This window comes from Amphiprion ocellaris, chromosome 20 (assembly GCF_022539595.1).
Source record: "Amphiprion ocellaris isolate individual 3 ecotype Okinawa chromosome 20, ASM2253959v1, whole genome shotgun sequence".
NCBI classification, from domain to species: Eukaryota; Metazoa; Chordata; class Actinopteri; family Pomacentridae; genus Amphiprion; species Amphiprion ocellaris.
This window is the reverse complement of record NC_072785.1, coordinates 20,385,977-20,400,804: the sequence shown is the minus strand read 5'-3', so window position 1 is coordinate 20,400,804 and position 14,828 is coordinate 20,385,977. Positions and strand designations below refer to the sequence as shown.

Here is a 14,828-nt window from a genome sequence, read left to right as displayed (position 1 = left end):
ACTGCAGTATTTAAAACTGTTCCTTCTATTTGACCTCATGATTATAAGTTTTAGTGGAGAAAGTTATTTTGTCAATTAATCTCTTAAAAACCAAATAATAAATTGGGTTAGTCAAGAGCTTTAAATTTCTTACTTTGTCATATTTTCAGTATGACAAAAAAATATCAAAATAAAGCGTCTTGAGACAATTTGATCTCTAATTGGCATTATATGAATAAAATAGAATTTAAATTGTATGTATCATGTAATGGAGTAATTCAGCCATATATGTTGGAAAACATTTTCTTTGTCCATTAATCTGTCATTTTCTCCAGTAATTCATTTCTTGTTTTGGTTTATAAAATGTCAAACCCAAATATATTCAGTTTACTGTCATAAAAACCAAAAAGATTTACATTCATGATGCAGGAATCAGGCAGTTTTTCACTTTTTATCTTAGTTTAGTCAGAAAGATAGTTGATAATGTGTGAATTGTTGCAGCTTGTGAGCCGTAGAAGGTTTTAATCTTTGGGGCAGAGTGTCAAAAAACATTTAGAAACCAACATCAACAAAACACTCAACAAAGGGAAATCCAACTTTTGCATGACAATGTCTAATTGAAGGACATTAATTTCCAATGTAAATGTGTGATATTCATCCTCTGGAGCTTTCGCTTCACATCGTCTTCCACCTGGACTGGTTTGGTCGGGAGCATGTGCAACAAACATTTGAAAAACTGCACTTTAACATCAATGAATGACACTGAAGTTTAATCTCTACATAAATGAGACTGAGTCTGGATGTGCTGCTCTATCATTAACTCCTAAGTTTAGGGAAAGTTCAAACAAAAGAGGACAGTTCAGATAAGACTTGAGAATGAGCTTATTTTTGAACAAACATCTCAGACTTTCTGAGCTTCAGCACCTATAGCAAGATATTTTAACAACAAGCAACTCAAGAGATCCAGAAGTTGGAGAGAGTTAGCTTTAGCTGAGCCAAAGAACATGTGGGACGCTAACCTAGCGAACATTTCAGACTTTTCTACGTGAATTCTGAGAAATAATTTCCTATTTAATGACAGAGCTACACATCTTAACTCAGTCTCATGAAAACAGACTCTAATTCAGTGTCATCCATCCATATTAAAGTGCAGTTACCCAAAATGTTTGTTGCATGAGCTCCAACAAAACCTGTCCAGGTAGAAGGCCACTTTGACAAACAGGAAGTGGACGATTCCAAGCAGATTTATAGAAGGGGGAACCGGACTGTACTAAGTGTCGTCGAGTATAGAGGGGTGTTTTGTGGGTTTTTAAGGCTGATAATGATTATTACTGAGACATATGGAGTAGATATTCATTTGCAGTAAATGAAAGTATTTAAAATCTTGAGTTAAACTTAGAAGAACACAAACTCTAACAGAAAACTTTGTTGATACGTTTTTGTTTTGTTTACAGATGTTAAGTTAAAGGAGTTTTATTTGTTACGTATAACCAATCAAATCACTCCAGAAGACAGAGCGACCACAGGCAGATAAAGGTTCAGAGCCAAAGTAGCGCCATTTTTAAATGTATTTATTACCGTAAATCAGTAAAAAATAAAATACTGATAATCAGTAAATCAGTCAGCCCACAATTACTACAATTCTACAATGTCTGTCTCTTTCCTTTGACTTGTTATTTGTACAATATACGATGTATATGATGGCGTTTTTTTCATACCAAAGGCTATACTGTGATGTTTTCTAAGAGACATATGATGCTACTCTGTTTGTTCTGGCCCTGGGCCGCTGCACTCCTCCTCTGTTGTTTTCTGGATTGTACTCAGCTGCATGCCTTCGTCCACCAGGCCTCCGTTGACTCGTCCCGCCTGCCGTCTCTGGAGCTGAAGCTGGATTGGAACAGACCAAAGTACAGTCCAATCATGATGCCAGCTGCCTCTCAAAAGGCTCCTTCATCTGGCAGGTGGCGGAACTTCTTCTGAGGGGAAGCTGAGCTGGCCCGGCAGAACTTTGGAGATGTGTTCCAGTGGTTGGTGGATGTGTGGGGAGATAGAGAGGGACCTTTGAATTGTTCAGAAAGGAAAACAGGGAACCCATTGGTAGTTTTAGTTTAGGGTGCTACTGCAGTGTGTTTTTGGGTTTTAAGAGATGAACAGGAAGAGTTTTTTTTCCTATTGATTATCTTTTACTTTGTTCCTGGTTGGAATGCCCATCAATGTCAACATGAAGTTCACTTTTAGTTCTGTTTATTTATTTTTATTTTACTAACACCCATTTGCTTTTAACCCCCTCACATGTTGTGTTGTTGTAAACTTACTCTTTCAAATAAATACTCGTCTAACCCTCTGGAAACCAGCGTTTGGACTGTTTTTCTGTTGCTCCTCACTTACTTCAGACAGCCGGGACATAACAACATTTTGTGGACTAAAGGCTTTTCTATGACGTTTTTAGAGCGACATGCAATACTATGAGGTTTTTTTAATTGACATATTACTGTGACCTTTTTTTTGTTTTAGTTTTTTTGTTATTTTTAACAACATATAAGAATTCGAACAGTTTTAAAAGTTACTATACTTTTACTTGTGCAATGAAATTATTATTCTATGGCATTTTTTAGATGACATTATACTCAGATGTTTTCTTGAATTACATACTATTTTGACAATATACTGCACTATGACATTTTTTGAACCACATATCATACATGACAATTTTAGGCAACATCCTATCATTTTGCACTTTTTGAACACATAATAATCTATGTTTTTTTTTTTTTCTTGCCAACATGCTGTATTATGAACTACAGGACATACTATGTTATTCTTGAGTAAAGCATACTATACTTTGACATTTTCTGAACTACATCCTATACTATGGCGTTATATACAGAGTGCTTTGGTTACATGTTGATTTATAATCTAGATTTTTTTCTGTTTTGTTTTTTGACAGGATTACCACAGACCTGACTGTGAACACAGTTGACACCCACCTCAGGGAGACGCTGCCTAAGATCTCAAGGCTGCTTGGTCGTGGTCTTTCTGGCACGTACTCTTCCAAGATGAGCCGGGAAGTTTAACACTGATGGAATGACACCAGGTCTAAGCCAACAAACTTCCAATTCCTTCTCAACCCATAGTCTCTGGGAAACCTACATGGAGTAAGAAAAGTAGACAGAGAAGTAACTAAGTCTGTACACAACATATTAAAAAGAAATCATGCTAATAAATTAAGTACAAAGAACCGAATTCGCCAATATACTGGAGACCAGAGCTGTTTAATTTGATAAGTATAACCTTGTTTAGTAACATTTCAATTATTTGAGAGCAGTCCTAAAGAACTGCCTGTAATCCCAATCATAAAAGGGGTTTGGAGGAAGAACATAGATGTAATCTGGATATACATGAGTTAGGCTTTATAACTACTATTGGTAGTATTGGTGGTAGTCATAGCAATGTGACTATTAACTACTGCTGCTGATACTGGCACTGCTACTACAACTTGTAATACTATTACAAATGCTGATAATACTTCTACGACTCTGACAGCTGTTTATACTACTACTGCTGCTTGTACTTTTAGTATTACTACTACTGCTTGTACAACTATACTACAGCTACTATTAATCGTCTGGTATTTGGTTGTCAAGCTGCTAGCTCGCCTTAGCGTTTTGCTAGTGGCTAACTGGTTAGCTCTCATAGACTGGAAGCTCTCAACAAGATTTCATAATTAAAAAAGTGCAAAAAACTATTCTTACCTATGAAAAGTCATTCCAAGTTTCCTTGTCTCAATCGTACGACGCAGTGTGTAATTGTATGCAGCACAGTGAGACGGCATACTTGTTTCCGTTTTCACGCCGTTTACATCAATGGAATGCACTGAAACTTTGCCCCCACTAGCTTAGCCTCGCTGTAGCACGCAGCTCAAAGGGGCGTGTCCTATCTACTCATTCATATCTATGAGAACAATGGTGGCTGCACATAAGGACGCCTGACGTTGATTAGCTGCGTAAATACCATTATATACAGTCTATGGTAAATACGTATGTGAATCGCATCATTGGCTGCAGCAGCCAGTCACTGGTCACTCACTAACTCACAATGAAAAATAGCACAGAATGAATTGTTACGTGTTTATTGTATTTACAATTTAGGTTGGATTTTTTTTTGTGCGCAGCGCAGATTTTCTGTGCGCGGAGACCGTGTCAGCAGCAATTTTTTAAGCATTGTACATTTACATTTGCTCGTGACAGTTTGCGCTCCACTTTTAATCTTTTGCAATATTGTATTGTTTGTTTTACAAGAGGAAATCCCCAGCTCAGCACCAACACTCTCTCTCAAGCAGCCTGCCAACTCTCACGTACACGTTCAAACCAAAACTCCTCCCTGCTCTGAGTTCCCACTGGCGTTGCCAGGAATCTAAACCTTTTGTTATAGTAAATCATGTGATATTAATGTTGTCGTGGTGCCACTGTGTTTCAGACTGCAGCTGTCAGTGTGTTGGATGGAAGAGTCGACCCTGAGACAGATAAAATCAGTTTCAAAGTCTGTACAGGTCACTGTAGTTCTATTCTCACCTCATTGTGCAACACGCCGTCGCTATTTATAACCAGGAAGCTTTGTTGTGTCTGGCAGTGTGTACTTACTTTACTAGTAAATAGCTTTACATTTAGATAAACATAGGACTAGGAAGCTGTCAACTTTCCTCATAAACATAAAGTCGTGACCCAGTGAATCTGAAGTGGAGTAGTGAGTTTCATAAGTTATGTTGACGCCACACAGATTATTATTGTAGTGAGTTTTATTTACATGTTTACTTTATGCCACAGAAAAGCTAAACTCTATGAAAGCATCTAAAGTTTTCCCGGTAGCTTTAAAGCCCTTTATCAGTACAAGGTTAACCACATCCTGTTGTGATTTAATTCTTTAAATGTGTAGACAGAGAAAAGGAAACAGGTTACAGTTTTGAATGAGCTGCGATGGGGTATGTGAAGAAACTCATTCATTTCCTGTCACAGGTTTATCATGCCACATGAGTTCATCACCTTCACTGGCTGAGACAATCGCCTGATAATAAAGCCCACCCCTGTTACTATAGAAACATTGTAAACATCAACAGCAGTGGAACAGGAAAAGAGCAAATTTTGTTTGTGACCCTTCTGCAGTCAGGATTTAACACCTTCACGCCACAGTTTGCAGATGGGTCTCCTTTTGATCAGCAGCACAAAAGGGATACCAGGACACTGGTTCCCTCATCATCACGACACACGCCAATAACTTTCAGTCCCTGGAACTTGGTGCAACTTTCCCAAATTCTATTTCAAATATACATTTTACAGGTTAACAAATTGGCCTACCAACAGATTAGCTGCTTCTTTCAAGTGTGGTCTCTTTATCCCTTTCCCTCAGAACACATTATTTCAAATTTATTAACCCCAATGTTAAATTAAAACATTGTGTTCTCTTCCTTTCCTTCACTCACATTCACCACCTTGCTTGTTTTGTGTTGTCTTAATGTGTGTTATTGTTCTATCATAGTTATTGGTAATATGTAGTTTAACAAATGTACATAAATATAAGTTTAGTGCCTGAATTGTTTTGTTGTTCACATTTTAGTCCCTAACTTGTATATATTCCAGCTACCTCAATTTTATACACAACCTGTTAAGCTAAATAATTCCCCTACGATACGTGAAGCTCTTCTTGACAGCGCAACAAGAGGTGCTTCATATGCTGCATTATTATATTTGTCTAATCTAAATACTTCGCTGGCTGAATGTCAGTTAGACCATTTAATAATTCTGCATAAAATAACCTTAACTCCATTTGAGCAAACATTAACCCTACATTTTATAATTTGGTGGAGAAACATTATTTAATAATCTTAACAGTTAAAATTGGTAAAGAAATATTCATAAGAAGACATAAATTAAACAATACAATAAATCCTACAACATACATCTATTACTTGTAACAACAATGAAAACAACACTTGTTTCCAGAAAGATGCTTTTAGTTGGATTTTGACAGAAAAACCTTAATCACAGTCAAACAGCTGACGTACAGAGGTGATACAGGGAAAAAGGACATGATCTGATTAAGGACATATGGTCTAATTTCATAAGGCAGACAGTAAAAAGAAGGATTCATGACAAATAAGTCAAGACTTTATAGTGTCTTAACAATGTAATGCAATCCAGTATAACTACAGTATAGCTTATCTGTATTGTATTTCACAACTGTACTGGATAGAGTTATTTTACACACATGGTTGCATCCAAACCTATTAGTGTATTTACAATAAAGCTGTATAAGGTATAAAATATAAAATCAATTACAAATATATTTATAGCTACATATACATAATAGGTATATTATATAAATATATATTATTTATATTTATTATATATCATAGCTGTAGTGCTACAGGACGCTGAAAGGGCAAACCCTTTTGCAGCATTATGGGTCTCCTAACTTCCACAGGTAGGAGACCTATTCTTAACAGAATGTTAAAAAGGCAGGTAAAAATGCGTAAAGCTAAGGTGGGCAGGAATCTGGACACCTAACCAGATTAGCACAGACATATTCACACTCCTCGAGCTAGAAGTTAAACATACACTTGTGACGTTACACAAGACTCAAACCAGTCTCTTAGTGAACGTCCATCTAACTCATTGCACCATCACATCCAACTTTCTAAAAAATGTTTCAACTGATCTGTGTGAAAAGCCCTCAGATTGGTCCAAGTCTCTTGAAAAGGGCTGAATTTTTAAAATTCTGAAAACCGCATCAAGTTAAGGTGAAGAAGTCTACTTTTCTCATCAAATATACTGGAATAAAACATTTGTAATTTTTAGCCAGTGATGGAAAAAAGATACTGCCAACCCCAGCTTTAAAACCCCTCTCACTAAACATGATACTGATAAAAGGCCATGTGTTGCTACAGTTGGGTAGAAAAATTACTTTAAGTGAGAGTTTGGCATCTTAAGTCTCTCATATCCAGCCATACATATATATGCAGAAAACAGCTGTGGTCTATTTGGTCCTGAATATGGCAGAGAACAACGAGGCAGTACACTGTAAGCAAGCTTATCCTGTCAAGATCCATGGAAATCTGGAACTTATTATTATTATTATTACTGCAACTTAAGGCTAAAAAGTGATACATGACTGTCTGTAGCATTTTAAATTAATTGACAATGTGTCAAGAAAAAAAAAGGTACAGCTTTGAAACATAAAGAAAAGCAAAGATACACGCAATAAGAGTGTTTCCCTGGATTACTTTCTTGCAGCAGAGGCATGCTGACATGATGGCAGTAGTGAGTTATGGAGGGTAGTGAGATTGTAGCCTTTTTAAAACCCTTTTGTAATATTAATAGCTATTTGAATACTTTGTTAAAATAATGTATTGCAAATATTAATGTTTAAGATAAATTCAATGTTTAAAAAATGGATTTAAAAGGGAAAATTAATGGTCAAATGCAAAGGTTAATGTAGTAATGAAAGCATGTCCCTACTGCATCAGTTCTGGGAAACCCAACAGAAAAAGCATGAATATAACATCTCGCAGAATAAGAGTATAAGGCACCGTGAAATGACGCTAAATGGCAATTTTACATGCTTTGCGATAATACAGTGGAAAGCACATAGAGTATGGCACAACAGTAAAAGTACGTCTTTCTTCTTATTCTTCACCTACACTTGAACAACTGGTGCTCCAGTGTTGGTCATGTTCACACCCGTGTAAAAGACTCTACCCCGGCTGTCGCAGCGCATCCTAACAAAGACAACAGAGCAATGTTCACAACACAGTACATGAGAGCAATACGCGTCATTTTATATGCTGACTTGATTAAACATACCTGTGAATTCTATCTCTGCATTTGTACCACAGGAAATATAGCCCAGCCAGCACCAGAATCAGAATCAGGATCGGGATCAAGACTCCAAGAGCGATCTTGGTGCTAGTGTCTGAAAAGAGAGTTTGACAGTCAACCATTTGAAGTCACACTCATTTCATCATCTTCTAGATTACTGTAATTCTTCAGTCGTTTCAGTGGAAGTTTACACAACAGGGATTAATGTAGGCCTCTTCCATACACTATTCATCAAACATGTAAAAAATATATTGGAAAGCAGGATGAGTTTGTTTACTTTTGGAAACATGCAATTAATCCACAGATTAATGTTGCAATTTATGGGTAAAATCATAAATTAACTGGGAAGGAAGGGCGTAAATATAGTTTACCAAATATGATCCCTACAACATCCACATATTGCAACTACCCTTTACATTTAATAGCTAAACCAAATATGAATTGCAGATATCTGTAATTTCACATATACACAATGTCTTTCTTCCTAGGATATCTGTCAGCTTTTACCACTCATGTGTGTGGGGTTTCTCCTTCCAGATATTTAGAATTCAGATGAAGACATCCACAATGTCAAATGAGGCTATCTGCATTCGAGTTATTCCAGTTTCTAATATCTATGGTTAAATGTTGACTCATCATAAACCACTCATCCACCACAGCAGCCACGATTACTTGTGCTAACACTGCTGAAATGATTTCCTGGACCACAGTCAGATTGATCCTAATGCTATTTATTTTATCTACAGCGATTATTTGGATTTGTGTAAACTCAATTACAGATATCTCTAACTGAATTTGAGTGATCAGATGACATTATAGATGTCAGGAATAGAAATTCTGCCCAGTGCAACTGCAACTAGCTAAAATAACGTTGTTCATATCGTAATGTTAATTCCAGTTAGGCAAACTCAGCTGCTAAATGATAAGGCGTCTTGCCTTGTCCATGTGCCGTCTCTGCTGTAGGGTGGAGGTGCACTAGACAGGCATTTTTAGCTTTTTGATAATATCCAGCATGAGCTCATGACATCAAATTACTCTCTACTGTGACTGAAAGGAAACTGCTTTGAGAAAAAAGGCGTTGTAGTTGGCAGCACAACTGCTGAGTGTTGTCACACCAAGACAAAGAGGAAATAATGACACACACCACCTAATGTCTGACACTACAAACAAGAACAAACAGGGTTAGTACAGGCAGAGTGATTATCTTTCTGCTCACTTCAATTCATTTCCTTTCACTGATTTGTATCTGTTTGTAGTTCACTGCTCCTATCTCTTCTAGTATGTGACCCATATCTGATAATGATAATATATATAAAAATATAAATCATGACTGAGTTCAGTCTTACCTGTGACTGGAGACGCAGTGCTAAAACTGCAGTTGTTCTCATTAGAACAGTGGATATGTGAAAATTCACATTTTACTGTAAAATAAAGAGGGACAAAATGGATAAGAGAATCTGGCATCATGTAAACAATAGAACAACATGTTTCCAATAACAGCTGAATTTCATGCACTCTTTAAATAAAGAGACTGGAAAACAGATACTCACTGCTACAGGTGGCATTGTATTCTTTCTCAACCTTGCCCTATAGAAAATAAACAAACACATTTTCAGTCTTGAGCTTGTAACAGTCGCAGCATCTTCATTCCATCCTTCTGATCTCAGAGAAACCTAAACTGAACTCTTCGTTCTCCTAAGAACATAGTAATGTTTGGACTGGAACTCTTGACTTCAATGAATCTTGCTCTGATTTCAATGAGCATGTTTCATGATTTGGTGAGTGTAAAGTAAAATTTTTGATTTTTTAAAAAGGTTCCTACCTTGGAGAAGCTGGTTGCTGTGAAGCGAACATTGTCAATGCATCTCAAACTGACCAGAGTGTTGATGGAATGATTCTTCACTGGATCAGTGGAGCCCTCCTGTTTTGCAAGGACTATATCCTAAAGTCAACATACAAAAAGAAAAACATCCTGTATGTTGCAGAGTGAAAACAGTGAACAAACCAGATAGTCACACTGTAAGGAGTGAACATCAGATCTGATGGTGGAAGTGGGATTTTCTAAAGATTTTGTGGTAATCTTTTTGCTATTTTGACAGTTTGATTTGTCATAACTGCTACTGTTGATGACGATCTATTGACACTGTGTACGCATACATTTAAATGGAGTAGACTCATTCAGATAATGAGAACTTAGGTCGTTGCTGTGACAAAGGAAAACATCCATCTTGAGAAACTGGGAGACTGAAAGTGTATCATGTTAGAAGACATGAAGTTCAGCTGTTCTGGCTGTTTAACTTACAGATCCATTGCTCCATGAGTAGTCAAAGCTTGAGGGGTCTGAGGGGAAGTCAGCAAAGTCATGTAAGATGTTGTACTTTGGTAGTCGACCGTCCTGAGTGACAGTGCATGGGAGCTCCACTGCTGCATCACAAAGCTGGAGAAAGACGCCTGCAAACAAAAACACATGTTAGAGCTGATGAATATTTCCCTCTGTGCATTTAAATTATGTTAAATGCTTTCTAATTGCTTCCTTTGTTTGGAATCACTGGATGTCGTGATCATTAATCCAATTCTACTTGTAAAGCAATAGAGCTCTGTATTTATTTATATTTAAATTGAATGTTGGATTATGTAAACATGCTCAGACATACACTGCCTACATACAGTATTTACCCTGTATTGCTTTTAAACATTAAATCATGTGACCAAAGTTGCAGCTACTAAATACTGACTTGAAAGTTTGATATTTAGAAATCAGTTTTCACGTTGATATGAAAGAGGCTTCTTTGTAAATTCTTTTTTGTTTTTAAAGTCAAATTTAATTGACCCTGACTGAAGATGCCTGAAGGTCTTTAACATCGCAGATAAAGACCAGCAGCATTGCCACAGAGCAGTTTGCTGGAATTTTACAGCCAACAGTGTTGGTTTTCCCCCAGGATCCCCACATCTCACCGGGCGTACAGGGTGCGTTTAACAACCTACACCGAAGAGCTGCGAGGAGCTTACGTCTTAATTAAAGGTGGGGGGGACATTTTCCGGCGGGAGGAGATGACACATTAAATAAATCTATCTGAGGTATAAAAAAACAACATCGTCCTGTTAATCGCTGAAGAAATAACGATGCCAGTAAATCCAGGCTGCTCTGCTCTATATGAAGGATATTTGCTGACAATAGAGGACTATTTAACAGTGTACAGCTGCTCACATTACTGTAACCATGTTGTGTTTGTACAGACTGCACATGTGGGGAAAACGCTGCTTGAACTTTGTCGCTGTATTCGACTGAGACACGTAACGGTGTGTGTGTGTGTGTGTGTGTGTGTGTGTGTGTGTGTGTGTGTGTGTGTGTGTGTGTGCGCGCGCGCGTTCCCGGTAAACCTCAGCCTGAATACACGCACTGATTTTAAACCGATTAAAAATACATTGCCGGACGTTTACCGTTTTATTTCTGACAGATAAATAAACTTTATCCGTAAATGTATAAATCAAACACCTCGAGCACATCTCCGTAGTAGAACAATTCGCACGTAACTCATCGAGGGAATGTCATCAGACGGTAATGACTCCCACAGTTGTCTGATTCATTGAATGATGAAGTCACAACTTCTGACTCTGCAAACAAAACTTTTAATACGACGCCCTTGTCCTGCAGGATTCGGCTTCACCTTCTAGCAAACATTTAACAAATTAATTCGTGTAATACTCACATAAAGCCGCCACCACCGCAGCAGCAGCCACCTTCCCCTGAGCCATCCTGCCGATCTATGACACGCTGGACGCGGAAAAGCGGATTTACGGACCCCTTTGTTGTCACGTGACCGTAGCGCTATTGGCGGCTGATGCAAGGTATGAGGAAGTGATGAAACGTCACGTTTATTACCATAATAGTAAAGTGAATTATTTTATCTCGACTGCTTTCCCACATTACAATACAAGCAAACAACATGAAACCACAGTGATGGATCCCCAAGATTTCTGTCTTTCAGTAACATGCCACTATTAATATAACGTTAGTTTAACACGAATTTCCTTGAGCATTTCATTGAAGCATTTGAAATTCACATAGTCAGCGAAAAGTCAGATCACGCCATCGTTTGAGTTCATGTCAGGTTAGAAGCTGCCAGCTGCCACCTGCTGTCTAAGCAGGAGTGGAGGGAAATAAAACCAGAGGCTTACAGATGGGGCTGCTGGGATGTGAGAACAGTAGACCAGAACCTCACTGAAACTGTTCTCAGTGACTTTGACTGTTTCAAGGAGCTTTATTTTGCTGGTCGTGGTTTAACCCTAACTCATATGAAACTCATATTAAAACCCACAACCTTACTCTATGCAGACTGAAATCTGTAGAGTTAAAATAATACATCTAAGCTGAGTAGCTCACAGTTTTATTTGACAATTATTCCAGTTAACAGACAACAGGATGAAATATTCTTATCATTATCGTATGTTTCAGATCAGAAACACAAACTTGCTAAGTTAGCGCAGACTTCAGAACTGCAAATTGATTTTAACATAGAAACTCTCAGGTGGGTTTTATTTGATTTCCTCAATTAAAGCTCACTTAATGGCAGTGATAATTACTATTTTTGCTAATGACATCATGAAACAAATGAATGTGAAAGCTGCTGTTTGTAGTGATGAACCTATGGAGAATATCACCTGAACCAGCAGCTCTCACAGCTTTAGAGAGGCCAGTTTTACCTGAGAATAAGCAATAGAAACCTGAGAACTTAGTCTGAAACATCTTTAGTCAAACCAGATGGCGTCTTCACTTTCAGGTGTGTAATGTTAGACCATGCACAGGCGGAAGAGCTATAATGTAGTGGATGAGCACTTAGAGAATTCTGAGGGCAACAGTTTTAGTGATCACTGACATTGTCCAGATAATGATGGAGATCCAAACTGTTCAGGATTAAATGCATAAAAACAAATGATATAAACATAAAAAAAATATTGCTGACAAACATCATAATAATAATATGATACTTCTGTAATTTTATCCTATGACTTATTACAAATTTTTAAAAATGCAGAATATTTACAGCAGTATTTATTAAACAATGTCCTTTTAATGAGGAGCTTCTTCAAGATCAACTCCAATACAACTGAGGAAAACAGTCATCAGTTCATTTTCTATTTAAAACTGGAAACTAGATTCTGTATAGTTGAATTGTAAGTGTATGAGTTTATAAAAGGTTACACTAGAAGTACACGACTGTTCAAAAGTTTGGGGCTACCCAGGCAATTTCATGCTTTCCATGAAAACTCCCACTTTTATTCATGTGCTAACATAATTACAAAAGGGTTTTCTAATGATCAATTAGCCTTTCAACACCATTAGCTAACACAATGTAGCATTAGAACACAGAAGTGATGGTTGCTGGAAATGTTCCTCTGTACCCCTATGGAGATATTCCATTAAAAATCAGCTGTTTCCCGTTAGAATAGTCATTTACCACATTAACAATGTCTAGACTGTATTTCTGATTAATTTAATGTTGTCTTCATTGAAAAAAATGCTTTTCTTTCAAAAATAAGGACATTTCTAAGTGACCCCAAACTTTTGAATGGTAGTGTACATTGGAATCAACTTTAAGTTTATCACCAAAATATTGCAGATTATTTCTACAGCTAAGACCAAATTACTTTTAAGCACCTGTTAAAGAATTTATGTTCATAAAATGGTTGTTTCCTATAAAATTATAATAAGCTAAGGGATCCCACAAAAAACTGTCATCTTCAGGTGATACTCTTCTATTTGTGACAAAAGTCTACAACACAAAGATGAAAATTTAACATTGATCAACACATTTCATTCAGAAAAATGATTTAAAACCAGTTGGAGAGAGCAAAGGGGAAATAAAAAGAGCGCAGACACAACCAGCAGGAGAACAGAAACACAGGACAGTTTGGTGGAAGCAGTAACTGCAGATCAGACCTGTGCAGCTGCAGAATATCTGAGGAGAGCTACAGGGAGAGAGGACAGAGAGGACAAAACACAAACTACAGGAAAGAGAAGACGCAATATGCAGTAGTGCATATAAATGCACTGAGGAAGGGACAAGAATCACAGAAAAATCAAGTACAAACATGAGAAGAAGACCATATGAACAGGACAGGCAAGGTGAAGCATACTGGCTAGATTAAAAAGAGATCCATTATAGAAGCAGAACAGAGAGTGAAAAAGAAAATAGAGTAAAACCAGGCACCTGATCAATACAAATCAACTCTGAACTTGTTGTGTTGCTAAGTGACCGGCTGGGAGGACTTGGGAGGAATTGTGAGGATGAGCTAAGTGGTGGAAAACAGAGGTAACGTATTAATAATACACTGTGGAGCTACGACGGATTCTACACACACATGGCACTGCTGAACACGTGTACTACTGCCTTTGTAGCATAGTGGCTGCATGCAGACGTCCATGATGGGTCTGTATGAACAGTTATGAACTTGGGCAGATCACAAAAGTTGCCGACCCTCACATGCTGGCAGACACACAAAGTGTAACATTAAATGTAAAGTTTTTGTTTAGAAGCCATCTTGGGGCTACCATAAAGAATAAAGCAGTTATCAAATATCACTAAAAAAGAATTTACTACAAAGGCTCGTCTTTATTGCAACAATTAAACATTTAAACCTTTCACATGCTGGTATAACAAGAGAGTTCACAAAATCCAGCAATCTGATAATTATCACGAGCAAATACTCAGCAACGTAAAGAGGAACTGGAAACCAACACATTGAGAATAACCAGGAGAACACTGAGTTATGTCACTGAAGTAAGTAATAGTTGGTTTGGTTAGATTTTAGATAAATATACTTTAATTAATCCTCATTAGGGTCGTGAGGGGGTTGGAGTCTGTCCCAGCTTGACTCAGGGTGAAGGGAGGGGACACTCTGGACAGGTCACCAGTCTATCACAGGGCTACACATAGGGACAAACAATCACACTCACATTCACACACACAGACACTT

At 37.5% G+C, this 14,828-nt stretch overlaps 1 protein-coding gene and 1 long non-coding RNA gene across 2 annotated transcripts; both read right to left on the bottom strand.

Annotated features, from left to right (window-relative positions):
* Window positions 1-1,534: 1,534 nt before the first annotated feature.
* LOC129347729 (uncharacterized) lies at window positions 1,535-4,039 on the bottom strand. Its single transcript, XR_008599976.1, has 3 exons — window positions 3,732-4,039; window positions 2,967-3,125; window positions 1,535-2,038 (listed from the first exon to the last, which is right to left on the bottom strand). It is a non-coding gene; the product is annotated as an uncharacterized LOC129347729 (long non-coding RNA).
* A 738-nt stretch (window positions 4,040-4,777) lies between these two features.
* Window positions 4,778-11,718, bottom strand: LOC111574661 (uncharacterized). Its single transcript, XM_023279363.3, has 7 exons — window positions 11,561-11,718; window positions 10,153-10,301; window positions 9,673-9,792; window positions 9,401-9,437; window positions 9,197-9,271; window positions 7,836-7,944; window positions 4,778-7,750 (listed from the first exon to the last, which is right to left on the bottom strand). Exons 1-7 carry the CDS (start codon window positions 11,604-11,606, stop codon window positions 7,669-7,671), a joined length of 618 nt encoding a protein of 205 aa, XP_023135131.1. The 5' UTR covers window positions 11,607-11,718; the 3' UTR covers window positions 4,778-7,668.
* Window positions 11,719-14,828: the final 3,110 nt, after the last annotated feature.